The sequence below is a fragment of the Numenius arquata genome, chromosome 5 (assembly GCF_964106895.1).
Source record: "Numenius arquata chromosome 5, bNumArq3.hap1.1, whole genome shotgun sequence".
NCBI classification, from domain to species: Eukaryota; Metazoa; Chordata; class Aves; order Charadriiformes; family Scolopacidae; genus Numenius; species Numenius arquata.
In genome coordinates this window covers 62192769-62209739 of record NC_133580.1, presented here as the reverse complement: position 1 = coordinate 62209739, position 16971 = coordinate 62192769, and the positions used below count along the sequence as shown (strand labels likewise).

The 16971-nt window shown below is 38.0% G+C and overlaps 1 protein-coding gene across 1 annotated transcript in view; it reads left to right on the top strand.

Annotated features, from left to right (window-relative positions):
* The window catches only part of FAM184B (family with sequence similarity 184 member B), a 48100-nt gene that overhangs the window by 28601 nt on the left and 2528 nt on the right, over positions 1 to 16971 (top strand). The window contains exons 4-11 of the mRNA XM_074147267.1: positions 5981 to 6193; positions 7430 to 7583; positions 8756 to 8868; positions 9291 to 9475; positions 12295 to 12447; positions 13874 to 13991; positions 14918 to 15022; positions 15719 to 15924. Coding sequence (XP_074003368.1) covers positions 5981 to 6193; positions 7430 to 7583; positions 8756 to 8868; positions 9291 to 9475; positions 12295 to 12447; positions 13874 to 13991; positions 14918 to 15022; positions 15719 to 15924 — 1247 coding nt within the window. The remainder of the gene's footprint in view (positions 1 to 5980; positions 6194 to 7429; positions 7584 to 8755; positions 8869 to 9290; positions 9476 to 12294; positions 12448 to 13873; positions 13992 to 14917; positions 15023 to 15718; positions 15925 to 16971) is intronic.

Genomic DNA, 16971 nt, shown 5'->3' with positions numbered 1-16971 from the left:
AGACAGAATCATGATAATTTTGTCTCTCTAGGGATGCACTTCAATGTGGCGTTATTTCTGTATTAATGAGATTTTTCTGGATGAAGAAATCGGATTCACACCTATTTGGTCCTTTGGAAGGAAAGATGTGAGATTCGGTGTTGGTCAAATGCTAATTCATTAGAGTCCTCCAGTTCCTTGCTTTCGCACTACAGATCTCTTCAACATGTGTTAAAGGGACTATTCTGGAATTAGAAGGTACATAAAACAGAAGCGCAGGCATCACCTTGTCATGATGCATTTTTGAACGATGCTGGCACAGCAGCGCCCAGAGCCTTGATGGTTCCTGGAGGCACCACCAAATAGCAGCAGTAGAGGAGTACCTGATAAGTTCATACCTGTCCCTCTGGTCAGGAATTGCCATAAGTTGAGGAAGGCAGTTAACTGTGAACTTAACTGAAGTAACTGTGGAATAAGCCTAAAGACAACAGTAAAATATAATTTCATTATTTTGTTGTTACTTCTTATACCATGTTACTATTTAGATGTAATAGCATCATACTATGAATAAAACCCTGTAGCATTTGGGTGCCTTATTTTGACTCTGAACAAATTCGCAATTGTGATGACTCTTCTATAATACATCAAAAGGCAGTTTAAAGTCTTTTATATAAATTCATCCCCTAGCAATGCATTGAGAAACTCGGATCTTTCTACTTAAAAGATACAGGAAGTCAAAATATTCCCTCTGATTCCAACTTTAGATCTTGCCTTTGAGATTTCACACTTCTCACATATGATAAATAAAAGAGGGGAAGAGCAGACATAAGATCAAGATTCAAGAATTCATAGTGCTTGCAAGCACAGTGAATTAAAATAATCAAAGCAGAAGTCAAATGGGGGAGCCAAACGTGAGGGCATGCACAGCCTTATACATGCCCAGTATTCCTACCCATGGGCTTTCGAAGTCTGAGAGGTGGTACTTCAAAAGAATCAAGCCATCCTTCGCAAGAGAAGAACTGTAATTATGGTTAGAAAAAAATGAAACTTGAAAGACTTTTGAAACATTTCAAAACTTACCTGTCATCTTCTAGTAATAGTTGTTCATTTTTTCTTTACTTGGATTACAGTGGTAGGCAAAATCAGCCGTCATGAAAAAGGGCAAGTGCAAACATAACTCTGAAATTTGAAATGAATTCAGCAGAGCCTAGAAAAATACTGTTGCCTAGAGTTTATACTGTGGATAGGTATCAGTTGCATCTTTAAGCCCACTTTAGGCAATACTGGTGGATAAAAGTGAATGAATAATGGTTTTAGACGTAAAATTTTTTCAAGAGGTTTTGTTTTGCAGCAGAAAGACATTATAAAACACAAAATCATACAGTGTTGCTGGTTTGTTAATAGTAAAGGGAGCCAAATAGATTCTGGACTGATGTGAGTTGGCATAGTTTCATTGGCTTAAATGTTGCTTTACTGATTTAAACAAATTGAGGGCCTGGCTATCTGTTTTGAAGTACTGAAACATAATAAAATGCCTGGGCACTGCAAAATATTCCAGAGAAGAATTTGCACTGGTGGATTTGACAGCTGTTTTAATTGAAAGACAGGAGGAGGACACCTGATGGGGTGGAAATGTTTGTTTCTTAACCTCTAATATGTTAGAAGTAGCAGGATTCATGAGAAAGAGTGTGTTTGTATGCATAATATATTTGTGTAGGTCTTTTTCTCTAAATCACTGCAAAATAATGTTTTTAGAAATACTTTTTCATCTGATTTCTTACTACATTATGTTCTTTGTTGCTACCAATTTGCTGCTTAGTCTGTGTCCAGGCTTATGTTTCATGTTAGTAGTGCTTTGAACCAATAATCGTCCGTTAAGAGAGTCTGGAAGGTTAATAATGTTGTGACCCTAGCTGAAGTTTATAAATGTCTCTTTTCATCTTCCCCGCCTAGAAGAATATTGAATTCACAAAAGAAATATTCCGAGCAACATTTTTCCTGTTTCCAATTTTTCTGTTAGAAAATGTACAGCCTGCTTTTCTGGCACATCCGTTTTACTGACTGGCTTATTTTTAGGAAGCCCAGAGAAAAAGTGCATGCTTGAGTATAGTAATGCTAATGAATATTACGGCAGCTGATACAGGGGACCATACAGCATTGGTTCACAATTAAATTTAAGTACCTAAAAATTTCAGTGTTTCCTCTCTTTTATATAAGACAACATTGGCTTGAGTTCAATAGATATTAAGACAAAGTGAATGTTTTACCTGTAACCAGAAGTCAAAGTACCCCTTTTGGTTAAATCTTATGATGTACCACTTGTTTTTCAAAAAAAAAAACCCCACCCCAAAAATTGCAGCAGCTCTGGAAACAAAGTTATAGTTGGCAAGTGCCTTTGGCATCTGCACGTTCCTGGAATGTGTCCAGGCCACAGATAGATCCCATCACACAGACACATTAAAGACAATTAATGCTTTTCGTTAAGAATAATATTTAGTAATTATTCATCACTAGTTTGTTCAGACAGATAGTTTTCTTTGTGTTTAATCAGTTGACACAATGGACCAAGCCAAGAAACAACTGGGTGATTAGTTAACTTAAACTCAGTTTGGGACAGCTAAAGCTAGGTTCTCTTTCAAATTTATTAAATCAATTTGGTTAGATAGCTTCAGTGAAATTCAAATGTACCATGTTGGTTTGAAATTGTTTACGAAGCTTTAAAACTAATTTTCATTTTCTGGCACTTAGAACAAAATAAAAAACTTGATTCACAAAACACTGGGTGAAGGAATGCTTGTTTTCTTCTTATCTACCAACCTAGCATTTCCATGGTGTGGGGGAGACTTGGGCTTGCTTTATTTTGGGTTTGTTTTTTTTTTTCCTTCTGTCAGTTCTCTTACCATTTAGAGAGTCCCCTTTTCACTGGGTTCTAGGATAAAACAAGGTGAGCTACAGTGTGTCAGTTGTTGACACTTCTTCACTTGTATGTTAAGTTGTCATTGGACAACCTAGGCCTTCATCACTTGGGTAAGTGTCGCAATTACCTTCATATGCACACGCACCTCCTCTCTTGTTCTCTTGGTTTTCCTGTGGCTCTGTGCTTCCATTCTGCCTCTCAGACACCCAAAGCAGTGCCATCGCTGCCATCTCTTCCCCTGTGTTCTGTGAATGAAGTCATTTGTCTCCTTGCAAATGATGAAATAATTTAAGCTTTAAAAAACAATGAATTCAGTCTGGGGGTAATATTTTACTTTTTCATTTTGGTATGCGCATTCAAAAATATTTTCTTTGGATTATTTGACTAAAAGCTTTATTGGTTGCTTGGTTTTGCCACCAAATAAGAGGAAGAAGTCAACTGCCCAAACTGGTAGCTTTGCTAAAGAGTCTTTTAACCGGGGTCATCTCTGCTTGCAGATTTCTGTCATATCTAAATTACAGATACTGTTGTAGATCTCAGAACAAGTGAAACATCAGTAATAGAGCTGAGGAACTTTGAAGTTCAAACATAGCACGCTACCCAATCTGGTAAAGGAAATCCACGCTAATTATAATAGTAGTATAGCCCTTTGTGAGCAAGCTGTTGGAAGTGGTTCAGAGGGAAACTGAAGTACAAGATCAGTGATAATCAGTAATGATCACCACCAATTAATTGGAGAAAAGGAACCTGACTTGTGGATTTGAAGGAGAAACTCTATTTAAATGAAAGGGACAAAGTATACTGACTTTGTATAGGAACAGCAGTGCTGCGGCCAAAAATCTACTCAAAAATGGAACAGTAATTCTTTCTTGTAGCTGCTTACAGAAGTACAAAAACCAGATTTAGTAAAGGGAAGGTATGTCATTCTCATGATGTGTGTCTTCAAGTAACAGGCTTTGAGTTATCTCCACAGCACGGGAAGTCCATGAACATTTGTGTTTCACGTGAATAACAGACAGAAAGAATACATCTTCTGATACATCTGATATTCTATGAACACAAGCTTTTTACTCAAAATTATAAACTAACAACAGACCAAATAGAGCAAGTTTTTACAATGTTTTCAGGCCCTTCTTTAGTCGCTCTGTAGAAAAACCAATTACAGTAGGACAAATTGATCGAGTAGAAATAATTCTTTGTAAGCTGTGAGTGTCTCAAAAAAAAAAAAAGCATCACATTCATTTTTCTTCTTTAATATCAGGATTCATTTTTGGGACGTAAAGACTTGTATAAATTCTAGAGAGAAGGGAACAGATGCCAAGACACGGTAAAAGCAGAAATCGTGACTAGAATTTAAGACAAGTCAAGCTACAATGTCACTGGAGGTTGCGGTCATAAAGTCAGCGTACAGAATGTCCTTTCTCCAAAAGGAGTTGAAACCCCGGGGACTGATACAAGCTCTGTGGTTTGCACACTTTGAGCCCTCAGAGCACAGTTCTGTGCTGGGAACCTATGAGAATAGTAGAGGCTTAGAGAGTACTTGGATGGTACTGTGATCCATCTGGGAATGGAGAAGGGTCTCAGGAGAGGGAAAGGAGAGAGCGCTTCCTTTGGAGGAGAGAAGCCAGCATGCTTAACCAATGTGAGAAAGAACAGAGCCATGAGCTAGCAAGAGTACATTTAGCCATCATCAGAAAGGATTCCTGTGACTTGGAGAGATCTGGCGTAGCCCATTAGTATCTCCCTTTGGACAGTGCAATGCTGACTGTGGTCATGAAGTTAATGAGAAGTAAGGGCTTTGCACAGCATGTCTCCTTTTCTATAACTTAACACCAAATATACCACAAAGTGCTATAAGAATGAAATGTGGAAGGATATACATACCTTAGCCCATTAGTAAATCTTCCTCCGGCTTTTGTGGTGCTGCATCAGAAAGAACCACCAGTGTGTAGTTGAAGTTACACGCAACTATTTAGCTAGATAAAGCTAGAGTGCTTCCTCAGCTAACAAACTCTCTGCAGTATGCATGGGAAAAAATGAAGGCAACACTTAAAAAGAGAAAAAGGACATATATTAGTATAGGGGAAAGAATAGGATGGACTCACAGGTTATAATCTGTATCATATCCAGTTTGCAGGTATGGGCATCATTTGAATCATTTATAGTCATGTGAAATTCTAAGGAAGCTAACTTCTTCCTTTCATAGTTTAAATTCTGTTTCTCTAAGGCTGGAAAGTACAAATATATAAAAATTGGAAAGCAGACCATCCTCTTTCACATGCTCCCTAAAAGATACGCAAGAGACATAGAGATTTTGCAGGAGGAGCAAAAAAGCAGACTTGGAAGCCCAGAAACAGCAGCAGAAATGCTAATTTGCTGTACTAATTATGCATGCTGCTTCTATGCAGAAGGCAGTTTCTCAGAATTTCACAGCTATGATGTTTGGAATGGCAAATTTAAGAAGAAGAGCAAATACAAATTTTTGCTGAAAGTTTAGAAAACCTACCAAATAGGAAAGAGAACAGACTCTTCCTTCCTTCCCCACCAAAAAAAAAACCCCACCAAGTTATTCTTCTAAAGGAGTGTTTTTTGTTACTTTTGTGTTGGCCATTATAGACATGTCTACTGTATTTAGTAATTTAGCTAAGAGGGGCAAGAAAATAAAACAAATCTGAAGCATGATGTGCAGAATTCTTGTTTCTGTTGGTTCTTACCTACTGCTTTATATAAATGGACTCTGCAGTATTACATCTCCAGGCTGACAATAAGAACAGCCTTAGGCCTTGCCTCCTGGTTTGTGCCATAATTGTTGTGCAAATTGAACTCTGGGTTGTACTTGTGAGATGGAGGCAATTTGAAAAGAAATAACTTAAGAAATGTACTTAAGGGGCAATGGACAGTATGTGCAAATGGGATGTCATTTTTCCCTGGAAAAAAAAAAAAAAGGGCTCCTTGCATGAAACAAGCATCCTGCTATTTTTCATAGAGCAACACAAGTTCATAAAATGTACTCAAATTTACATAATTCCTCTCCATTGTGAATGCAGCCATTAATCCTATCCCGCTGACTTACTTTTCTGGAAGGTGGCTCAGCTGAAGCAAATATTAGACCAACAAGCAAATAATTTCAAGGAGTCACTGAAGAAACATAATCTACAGTCCAACAAAGAAAAAGAGAAGCTTTTGCAGGATCTTCAAAACAGCATTAAAGAAAACCAGAATGTTAAATTGCAGCTGGAGGCATCACATCAAAAAGTCTTAAAAATGTTGGAGAAAAGCAAAACTCAGGAACTCAAGGTCAGTTACAACATACTAGTGTAAAAAAAAATCATATTTGTGGGATAAACTATATTAACTATATTATTTTTGATTATCAAAACTCTGCTATCTCCAGATATCTTAATGATGGGTTGCCATTATTGCACAAAATTAATTACTCTGTGACTTTGAAACTTCATCATCTTCAGGTTGGTTTTTTTTTAGAATTTTAACATTTGAACTTATACCACAGTGTGAATGAAACAGTTTCATAAAATAATGTAGCCTACCCTCTACAGTTAGACCGCGATTAATACAAGCTGTGGTCTTGCTTTAGAAATACAAGGGAATTCCTGAGTGTATTATGAACAGGATTCAGTTTTATTGTTTTCCATCCATTATTAATTTATGCGTAAACACTTTAAAAGAAGTATAATAGACATGTATAGTGGTGTGTATTGCCTTAGATACCTCCAATAATCAATTCTGTAAGTGGATAACCAAAGCTTTTAAAGGTTCAAGTGGATTTATTTCAGTGATAAAATGTTAATGCAATATATTGAGGTTCTAAAGAATGTTGCTGTTTGAGAAAAACCAACTTGAAAAATCTACATGTCTTTATGACATGGAGTTCAGATGTCCCTACTGATATCGCACACTTAAGGGAAAATCTCCTTGTAAAATAGATGTAGTAAAACCATCCTAAGTAGAATTGAATGTCTTGCTTATGTATTCAGAATAAAACCCCAGCTTTAACAAAAGCAAGCTGAAGGCAGTAAGCTGTAAAAAATTGAGGGTAGGAGTTTGCTTTCAGAACCACTACGGAGCAACTGCTCCATCATTTACAGCATATCAGCAGCACTTATAATGACAGTGGAAGTTTTAGCCAAGAACGATACAAGAAAAGAAAGAAGCCTTCATCTGACACACTGTGATAACTAATGATATACAGGTCAAGTCTGGAAGGCTTTGTATATTGAATAATAAAACATCTTTCTAATGGCAAATAGTGAAAAGATGTCAGTGTTGTTATTTCATGATGTACAAGAAATCTGGTAGACAATATCATGATAATTTCTCTTGTCCTATTAATTTTTATTTTTTAACTTCAGCTCACTTTTATTATTGTGTTGATGAAGTGTCATGTAAAGTGGTAGTCAAAATAAAAGTTCTACAATGAAAGATCAGATTCATCCTGGCATTACAAGTAGAACAACAAGGTGACAAATAGGCTCCAGCTACTTTGGTTTTTTAGGGTGTGTGTTTTGCTTACAGGAGGCAGAAGAGCGTTTGAAAAAGGAGTTTAATGAGACTTTCAAGATCCAACATCAGTCTCATAGGCTGGAAATACAGACCTTGGAAGAGAAAGCAAAGAAAGAATTACATGATGAACTCGAGCAGATACAGAAGCAGCAAAGCCTGTTACTAGGTATAATGTCTCATGTCATCCACAGCTCCTACTGTGCTGAGATTATGCGCTGAGAAGCACTGACTTTCCTCTCATTCATTTTCTTTCCCATTTTCTGAGAACTCAGGTCTTTGCCAATCTCCTTTTCCATACCCTGCAATTTCAGCAATACACACTTACTATTCTTTGTTAACCTACCTCTCAGCTGTCAGCAGCAGAACGTTGCTAGTGAGTGGTACGGTGTGCAACATTCAAGTATGCATTATCAGGTATATTAAATTGGAACATTGTAGTTAGTGTATATGGCTTTCCTCCTTTTTTCTATGATGTGAAGAATTGTTATATGTGGTTCAAGTCTGTTCTGTTGAGTTCAGCGGTGGCGATGAGTTGCTCCTTACGTATCGTTTAGTTAGTTTAGAAAGTTCCCTAAACTGTTCAGAACTAAACAGAACACTGCATTAGGAGGACCTGTAACATCTCCAGGTTTGAACTCTGGTTATTAAAGCTCATCTATAAAAGGTTTTTTAATTAAAGAAAGAATAATTTGAAAGTAGTTGAAGTATGAATTGAATTATGTTCTCGGGGTTTTTTTTCAGCAATTTGAATTTGCTAGAAAGATTTGTTGCTCTATATATGTTCAATAGATAAACTCTGTTCCTCTTCAAGAAATATTGTAGGGAGACAATAGAGATAAAAGCTTCTTTTTCCTTGTACTTGATCCATCCCAAAACTTGTTCCCAATATACACAAAAGTTGGAATATATGACAGATCTGCTGAAGTAAGTGTTGTACTTCTCTAACACAACCAGAGCTCTCCTCAGTCTGCCTTATGGCTCTCTATAAAACATCAGTGGACTTAACAGGGAAGCTGAGGGGTGCTCCAGTCAAGTTCAAGGTTAGAAGAAGCAATTACAGTGATTTAGTCTGCAGAACAACTGCCACGGAATTACCTCTCTGATTCTGATGTTGAATCGTTGCTGTTGTAGCTCTGTATCTGCCTGCTATTGCTCAACTGAGTTATTTCTCTAGTAGTAGGAGGCCTGTCTTATACCAGAGTGATTGTTATACTTAATGGTGAAGGAGTTGAGGCAGAAACAAGATGTAATGTATCAGTCTTAATCTGCATTGTTTGTATCTACCTCCCCGATCCAGCTGGCCTCTGGCTGCCTTAGTGATTGTCTGGTTGTTACTAGGCTCTCTGAGGATGGAACTCTCTGAGCAACAGACATTGTGCACTAATCTCAAGAAACAAATAGAAGAACTGCAAATGGAGCTGAGGAGCGTGAGGACACTGAAGAAGCAACAGGCAAGAATTCAGTTCCTACTTCATTACCATGTTGTGTTTTGCAAAAGCAATAATATCAAATTTCTCTCTTCAGCGATAATAAAAGTGTATAGACTCTTACAAAAACAGAACGGGTTTCCTTCCCTTACGTCCCACTTTAAAATGTTAGTATTGTTTATCATCTTTTCTCTATGAGCAGGCTTTTTTTTCCATTTAAGGATCAGAATCTACAAGTAAATGAATGAATGTTACAATAAAATGAATTTTATGAAGGCTATAAAATATGTTCAGGAATTTTTGATCACCAATTTTGTCTTGCACATAGAATTGCACATATATAATTGAAAATTTGGTTCACAAAAATTCCATGCACACAATTCCAGTGAGATCATCACGTTAAATAATAAGAAGCTGTGAATAACTAAATTTGGCCTTTTTCTTAGGAAGGAAGGAGCCAGAGCCAGATCAGAGCTCTTCATGATGAACTGGAAAAATGTCAGAGTGAAATTTCCGAACTCAAGAAAGAGAATTTACTTTTGAAGGACACAATGGAGCTACTCAGTGCTGAGTTGGAGTCGCAGAAGCAAGAAGCTGCACAGCTTCAGGATAGAGAGAAACAGCACAGAAGGTTTGCTCTAAATTCACACTTGCAAGTGCTATCTATAGAGTTAATAATAATGCCAGCATCAGAGGTGTTCTAAATGTGATTTCAGCTTCTCTCTAAAGTACTAATTTTAGAGGTTAGGAATATTGTAATAGCAGTAGTTCATTTCCCATTTCTCTCCAGCCATAATAAAAGTGTTTGAACTAATTGTTCATTATATGTCACAGAGAAATATGTCCAGCGTAGCCCCGCAGGAGTGACCTGAGAAAGTCTGCGTAACGTCAGCCTTTGAAAGGCACTGGAAGTCATAAACAAATTCTAAACTCACCCAAGAGCTATTAAAAAAAAAGTAGAAGTCTCTGAGAATAAACATCAAGTTTTTATACATACTCTCTGTAGCTGAAACCAATGTGTTTTAACTCTGACGCTTGAGAAGGCCATATGTGCTCTGTGAGACTTTGCTTTGGCTGCGACAGCCAACTTTGCAGTGGGGCAGCAAGAGCAGTGATAACAGACACTCATGGTGCCTCTGGGCTGATGGAAGCCTGGAGCTGTAATACGCTGTCAGGGCACAGGATGGCCAAGCTGACTTGAAGCCTTGGCTGTTATCTAGAAATTGGAACACATCCTCTTAGTGTAGTCATAGGCTCGGAGCACGTGTTGCGTTGCAGTAATAGCAGTCTTCCTGTTTGCATACAGAAAATGTGCAAGACTTACCTTTCACAAGGGAGACAAGACTGGGGTTCACTGTGCAGTGCATGTGTATGGCTGTTGAATCCTTTGAAATTTCTGGATGATCATAATTAATACATTCTCTTTGCGGAGAGATTGAGGGATCTGGTGCATGGGTACCTTTCAATTCATTTCTCCAGTGCTGTAGAATGTATGCCCCTAACTACTCAAGCTCTATATATAAAGGATTTCTGAAGAGTATACCCTTAAAGCAATCTTTAAAATTATGTCCTGTATAGTCTAGAGGAAAGCACTCAAGGGATGCAGTGTCTCTCAGCAGACTGTCAGAGTGGCCAGAGTAATTCTGCTGCTGTCTACCAGTCAGTAGATATTTAAAGAATGAGAAAGAAACTTTCTTTTTTTTTTTTTTTCTCCTTTGCACTCTTTGGAGAGTTACTTGAAAGTGATTTTCATCTCAAGCTTTTGAAGCAAGATCAACAGAAAGAATTGCAAACCAGAGAGTTTCATCAGTGCCCTCCAGCTACCTTGAAGGAATTCAGAGCCTCTGTTCATGAAGAGAGGAATTATTCACATGCCAGTGATGAGGTCTAAAAGGCCTCAAATGCTAAATCTGCTGGGCTGGAGGGTAATCTTTACAGGGGATAGATGGCGTAGCTCTACTACAGTATGCATTTGAGAAGGAAGCATTAATGGAAATCATGTAAGGAGAAATCCTTCAAATAACAGGAGGTAGAACCAAAGAGCTCAAATGGTCCTAAGCACCTGATACAGGCTCCTCTGAAATCAACCCATGGAAGATCTGGAACTTGCAGCTCTTATTTTGGTTTTGCAGGACAAATAATTTGCGTAGGGGAATAGTTAAATTGGTGAGTGCATACAAATAACAGTTTTTTACTGTTAATAACAGTGATCTCGTCTTATGCTATATAGTTGTTTCTGGTTTGAAAGCTGATAGTGGCTTGTTATTTGCATGTGCCGATTTTTTATAACCAATTATTTAAAATTACTATTCCTACTGTTACCAAGTAAGTGAAACCAGTAATCTGCTTGAAGTGGTCATTTCCCATTTCCATTCTCTTGACTTGTGTGAATTCCACCTCCAGCACAGAAACCTTTTGCAAGGAGTAGGAAGAGAGCAGACAATGGGTTTTTTTATGGGAAGAGAGCACAAGTCCCAGAATGACTATTCTGAAGGAAAGCTTTTATTCTACCCCTGAAGATCCATTTCAGGGATTCTGCTCCCATTTTTATTCTTATTCTTCTGCTTCTTATTTTGTGCCAAATCAATCACTCCCATGGCTGTGCTCTAATTTCAAATAATTTCAAGGGCAGAATCCTTTCATGGGCCTTTTGGCCTTTCCTGAAGCAATTCAGAAACAAGCAGAAGGACCTTAGAAATACATTTAAAAAAAAAAAAAAAGGAAAAAAAAAAAGATAAGCTGAAAATCTTTTGTGAAAATTACAATTGTTAATCTGCTGATGTCTTCAATAGATGGCTATTGATTTTGGTGTTGGTATCAGAAAGCAATGTTAGGGTTATGCTTGAAAAAATATTAGGCAATTTTTAGTTTTCAGTTGATGGTGTTAATCAAATAGTGCTATCTTTCAAAATACATTGTCTGTTAAAGGCAAATGCTGTAGTTAAAGGCATCGTTACAACAGTTCTTACCTTCACTTTTTAAAAAAATGTATTTTTAGGATGGTGGTAGGCAGTATTAAATGTTTCTGGTGCCATGATGTAATGAAATACAGCATCAGAGCCTCATGCTAAAATCCCAGAGATTTCAAAATAGTTTTGCTTAATACAAGTGAGTTCCTATGGTACTTTTTTGTCATGTTTGACCGTTAAGATTAATGTACAAACTAACCATAGACAGAATATCAACAGCATCATTATATAGAATAGACCCTCCGTTTCCTGAAGGCTGAAGGTCAAGTACTTCTCCAAATCATTTTCCTCTTCCTCGGTGTTAGCACGGTCTCCTTCAGATTGCAACTGAAGTGTCCAAGTCAAATCAGTAAGAAGAAGCCCGGAGCTGTGCCCAGTTAACCAGCTTTGTAGTCAACGAAAGACCTCAAAACTGCATGCTTTGATCAGTGACAATAAACTAGTATTAAAACATGAGAATTCAGACATCTTTTAATGCCCATGAAAGGCTACTGGTAGAAGACCTCAATATCAAGCATAAAAAAGAATTGGACATACTGAAACAAGATCACCAAAAGGAATGTGAAAACATATTATCTGATTTCAGCAGCTCTTGGGCACATCTCCAAGCAGAGATTTTCTCCTTAGAAACTAAGTAATTTAAATAATTCTGGCTCATACTGGCAATAAGTTCTGTTTGAAATTATTATTCTTAGTATGTGTCATTTTTTTATTACTCATAGGTAGAATATTATAAGCACTGAAATAGAAGTGTATAGGTATTTCCTTTGCAAACACCGAAAGACCCAGTTATATTGTAATAAACACTGGGTATTGTTTAACGTAAAGCACTATACATAAAGTTTTACAATCCCAAATTAAAACCTGTACTTAGCATCTTGCAATTTGATGAAGTGGAAAATCATCTTTGTCACACATGATACCAGAGGCCTCGATCCATGTTGGTGATGGATCTGATACTTCATTTTGTACAGCAGAGCAGCACCTTTGAGGTTAAGCTCTTGCTCATTCTCACTCCCTTGCAAATTTCCCAGGACAGCCCCCGCTAACTCATGTAAATAAATGCACTTTGCAGCCCCCTGTGGAGGTAAGTAGTTCTGTAGTGCTTCGGACTGCACAGGAGAAGCCCCTCAGAAATAATCTCTCTGGTTACATATACCCCTTCTCCTTTTCTTTCATCCCAACTGTGTGGCATAGCTCCAGAAGAGAGACCTACTTGCATGTAAGCAGGTCTCAAACCATTCAGATGCTAAGATTTATCTTTTTATCTAAGCTCTGAGATACACAAAATGGGAGGGGGAGGTCCTCTCAAAAATGTTTACCCTCACCAAAAAAACCCACCCCAAAGGGGTGGTTTGTATTCTGCAATACATTTCTCAGTGTGGCAGGTGAACTTGATAGCGCTTGGTTTCTCAAGCAGCAAAATTCATGAACTGGGCTGATGAAATGCTGACTTCTTTTCTCATGGGTCAATCAAATGTAGGTTTCCACACCATCTTGAAGGTGTAAGTTTCTGATTAAGTCATTTAAAGAGCTGAACTGGCACTAGAGGTTTTGACTTAGAGGGTTCACTAAAGCAGGATGTATATCCAAGCCTTTCTTTTCATGAAAGTTATACGAATTGAGTACTTCTGAGGCCTCCATCAAATATGGTTGGAATTAGCCTGTGGATTCTAAAGTTATTGAGCCAGAAAAGGGAACAAATAGATGAATACAGACATGCATAGATACTGTGACACAGCTTTTTTTTGGGGGGGGAAACTAGACTAGCAACATGATGTGCAAGCTTGTTAGTCTTTTACAGCGGGGGCCTGATTTTACACTGGACAGCCGTTGTGAGTTAAACACCTTGGTGGCAATTTATTTTGGAACTGCACAACATTCTGTACGTATATGTAATCCATATACAGGTGCCCATTTTTTAAAAAATGCTGTTTTATTAGAAAGGCCTGTCTATGTCCCTGTATTTTAGGCTTGGAATTTAGGGCAGAGGGCAGCCCAAGTATCTCTTGAACCTGGTCTGAGGAAGTTTTTTCCGCTCTGCATTTTCTTTGGTACAGACTTAAAGAATTAGAAGAAAAGTCAAGAAAGTGGGAGTCCAGATCAGAAGATACACACCTTATAAGCTGTCTGCAAGACAAATTAAGTGAGAAAGAAGAAATTATCAAGCAGCTGGTGGTAAGATTTCCTTTTATATGTACATATATATTTTGGAATCTGCTGGAGGGCTCTCTTCAGTGTTTCATACATTGTCGCGGGCAGAGTGATTGACTTCACTCATAAAAGAGAAGTAGTAAAATATTTATTAAGGTGGAACAGTGGTTTAACAAAATTAGTAGTACATGCAACAGTGTTTTACAAGAGTCGATGGCAAGGTACACTTGATTATTTACTGTATAGAGGATAGGGTCAGACAAGCTCCCATTGAGTCACCTCCCATTGAGTCACGAGGTTCAGAAAGGGCCACCTTGCTTTCTAAACTCCTTCTCAGAGAGGAGTCTATATGTGGCTGGATCCAATCCTAGTCCCAGACTTGGTCAATGGTTTATGTCTAAAGGATTATGTATGCGCAATCAATCCTTTATATTACTTAGTTAGGATTTCAAAGTTTAATGTGCTTTAGTCACTTACCAGGAATCTGTTATGGCAAGGAATCCCTCAACCTCGAGGCGCAGAACCTTAAGCGAGCGTCCTCACTCAAGGGGAGATCCTGGCATCCAGCCTCTGCCATGCAGGAGAGCTCAAAGGGCTCTTGGGCTGTCCACTATTTATACAGTAAGATAATTGACCTATAGTCATATTTTCATGGGAACAAGATATCTAGGTCCCTACTCCAGACAGTGTTTTGGCTATGTTGCCAGCCATCCCCCAAAGTCCAGGTTCAACTTATCACAGCTGATGTTGTGATGGCCATGATGGCCATGGCCCAAGCAGGAGCCGGGGGGGGAGGGAAGAGGGGGAAAAACAGGGAGAGCACGCAGCCAAACACATTGCTTAAGACTGATACTTCCTTTCTATTCTGGAATACTTTAACAAATACATGTTTCCATACCAACTTCCAACAAATAGATGTCTCCATACACATAACTTTTCTTGCCTCTCAGGAAGGAAGAAAATTTCAGCATTCACTTCTAGCCAACACTGAATCTTACAGGAATCGATCGTTTTCTTTCAACCCTAATACAGGATGCTTGACTCCTTCCATGAAGGTAAGATGGAGAATGCGATTAAAATTGCAAATCATGATGCTTTATTATTATTTGAATCAGACAGATGATCAGGACAATAAAGGTCCTATTAATTTTTTATGGTAATGTTATTCAGTAGAATTCTTTCCAGTAAGGCAACCTACAGTCAGGTGCTGAGTATGACTTAAATTCAGCAGAAGTATATATGCACATAGATTCAGGTGGTTAAGCAAATATAAAACACTGCAACTCCAAAGACATCAGTCTTCCACTGGGTTAAGCACAGCCGTTGCTTGCAGATTTGGGAGCTGCCATTTGGGATATTGCATGCATCGAGGAAAATTATTAATTGTGTTTGGGCTGCTCAGGATTTGCCCTTTGTCATTCCAGCCCCTCTGTATGACACTGTCTATAAATATTCATGGAAAAAAGGGAGGTGAAGTTGGTGGAAAGCCCCTAACTGAGCTCTGCAAAGCTATCAGCTTTGATGTATCTAAAACCTCAGGGTCAAATACTCAAGTTGTTTTAATTGGACTGCCTAATCCATGGATCCTCACAGCACACCCTGAGAATTTATGCCTATAGAAAAAGATGAGAATCTTCATTTTTGGTTACTCCTCACAAGATATCTATGAATTGAGGTATGGTTGAGGTTTTATAGTATAAAGTGAAAAAAAAAAATGTGTGTGTAATGAAGTTTTCTGTTACAATAAAAAGCAGCAGAAGAAAACGGTTGAGGTGCCCAGTCGTGTTGTCAGTGTGCCGAATTTAGCTTCCTACGCAAAGAGCTTTTTGAGCTGCGATTTGAGATCCAAAAGAAATGCTCCTCAAATAACCAAATCTACAAGCTTAGACCGGAGTCCTGGTGGCCTCAGCGTGGGCTCTCCATCAGCACAGTCCTCAGACAGCAGCACTGCCACAAGGTATTTGTCCATTTTGCAGCGACTTATAAGATGATAAATGGTTTTCAGAATCTTGTAGGCAATTCAAACACATCAGACATTGGGTAACAACGACACGAGGTTCCTGTTGTGCAGTGAACTCCATGCCTTCAATTCTCTGCAGAGAGACCCAGAACTTTACTGCAGAAGTAGGCTATAATTACTGCCCAGCAGAGATTATGATTGCAACTCCTCCTGGTACAAAAAAAAAAAAAAAAAGAAAAAAAGAGAGGAGTTGCAAGTATTTAATTAAGAATGTGGTTAATGGTGAACGTGGCTGTTTAAAACTTCGGGCCCGTATCAGTGGTTCTGTTCAGGATGTGTTTTCCTTCTTACTTTTGTTCCTCACTTTGCACTTGGTGGATGTAGATTGCATATTTTCATTTTAGGAGATATTTGAATGAATCTAGACTAATCATTTGGCAAAAGTTTTAGAGACTTAAAAATTGATTAGCAGATACTTAACTAAAAACTTAGTTGGATGTTTTTTCTCTGAAAAGCTTGAATTTTTCTTCCAATTTATGAGCTATTATTTGAACAACATTTCGTGTTTTATTAATATGATTGAACTATCATCTCTTCAAAAAATAGTTAAAAATATATGTAGTTAACATTATAATGATAAATATTTTAAAAACCCACTAACTTGAGGACAAAAGCCAGCCTTCTCACCTATCTCCTAGCGGAGGTTAGTTATCCTGGAAACTGTGCTAGGGAGTTCTTTCCTTGAAGGCAGATGGTGCTTACTGCTGCCAGAGACGATAACCCGGGACACGGGCTCGGATCCAGTTTGGCAATTCCTACATCTTAAAGATAAAAGCATTCTGTGTCGCAGACGACTGCCAGGCAAATCAGATCTGTATTTTAAAGGGAACGTACAGGGAGACTGAGAGTAGCTTGCCTGCTACTTACTTAATTTTGAAAATCATCATAAATGAAGTCATATTTGCTACTATAAGCTAACCAAAATTAATATAAATGCACAGATCCACTAATAGGATCATGAGTTTTTCCAGGAAAAAAGTATTA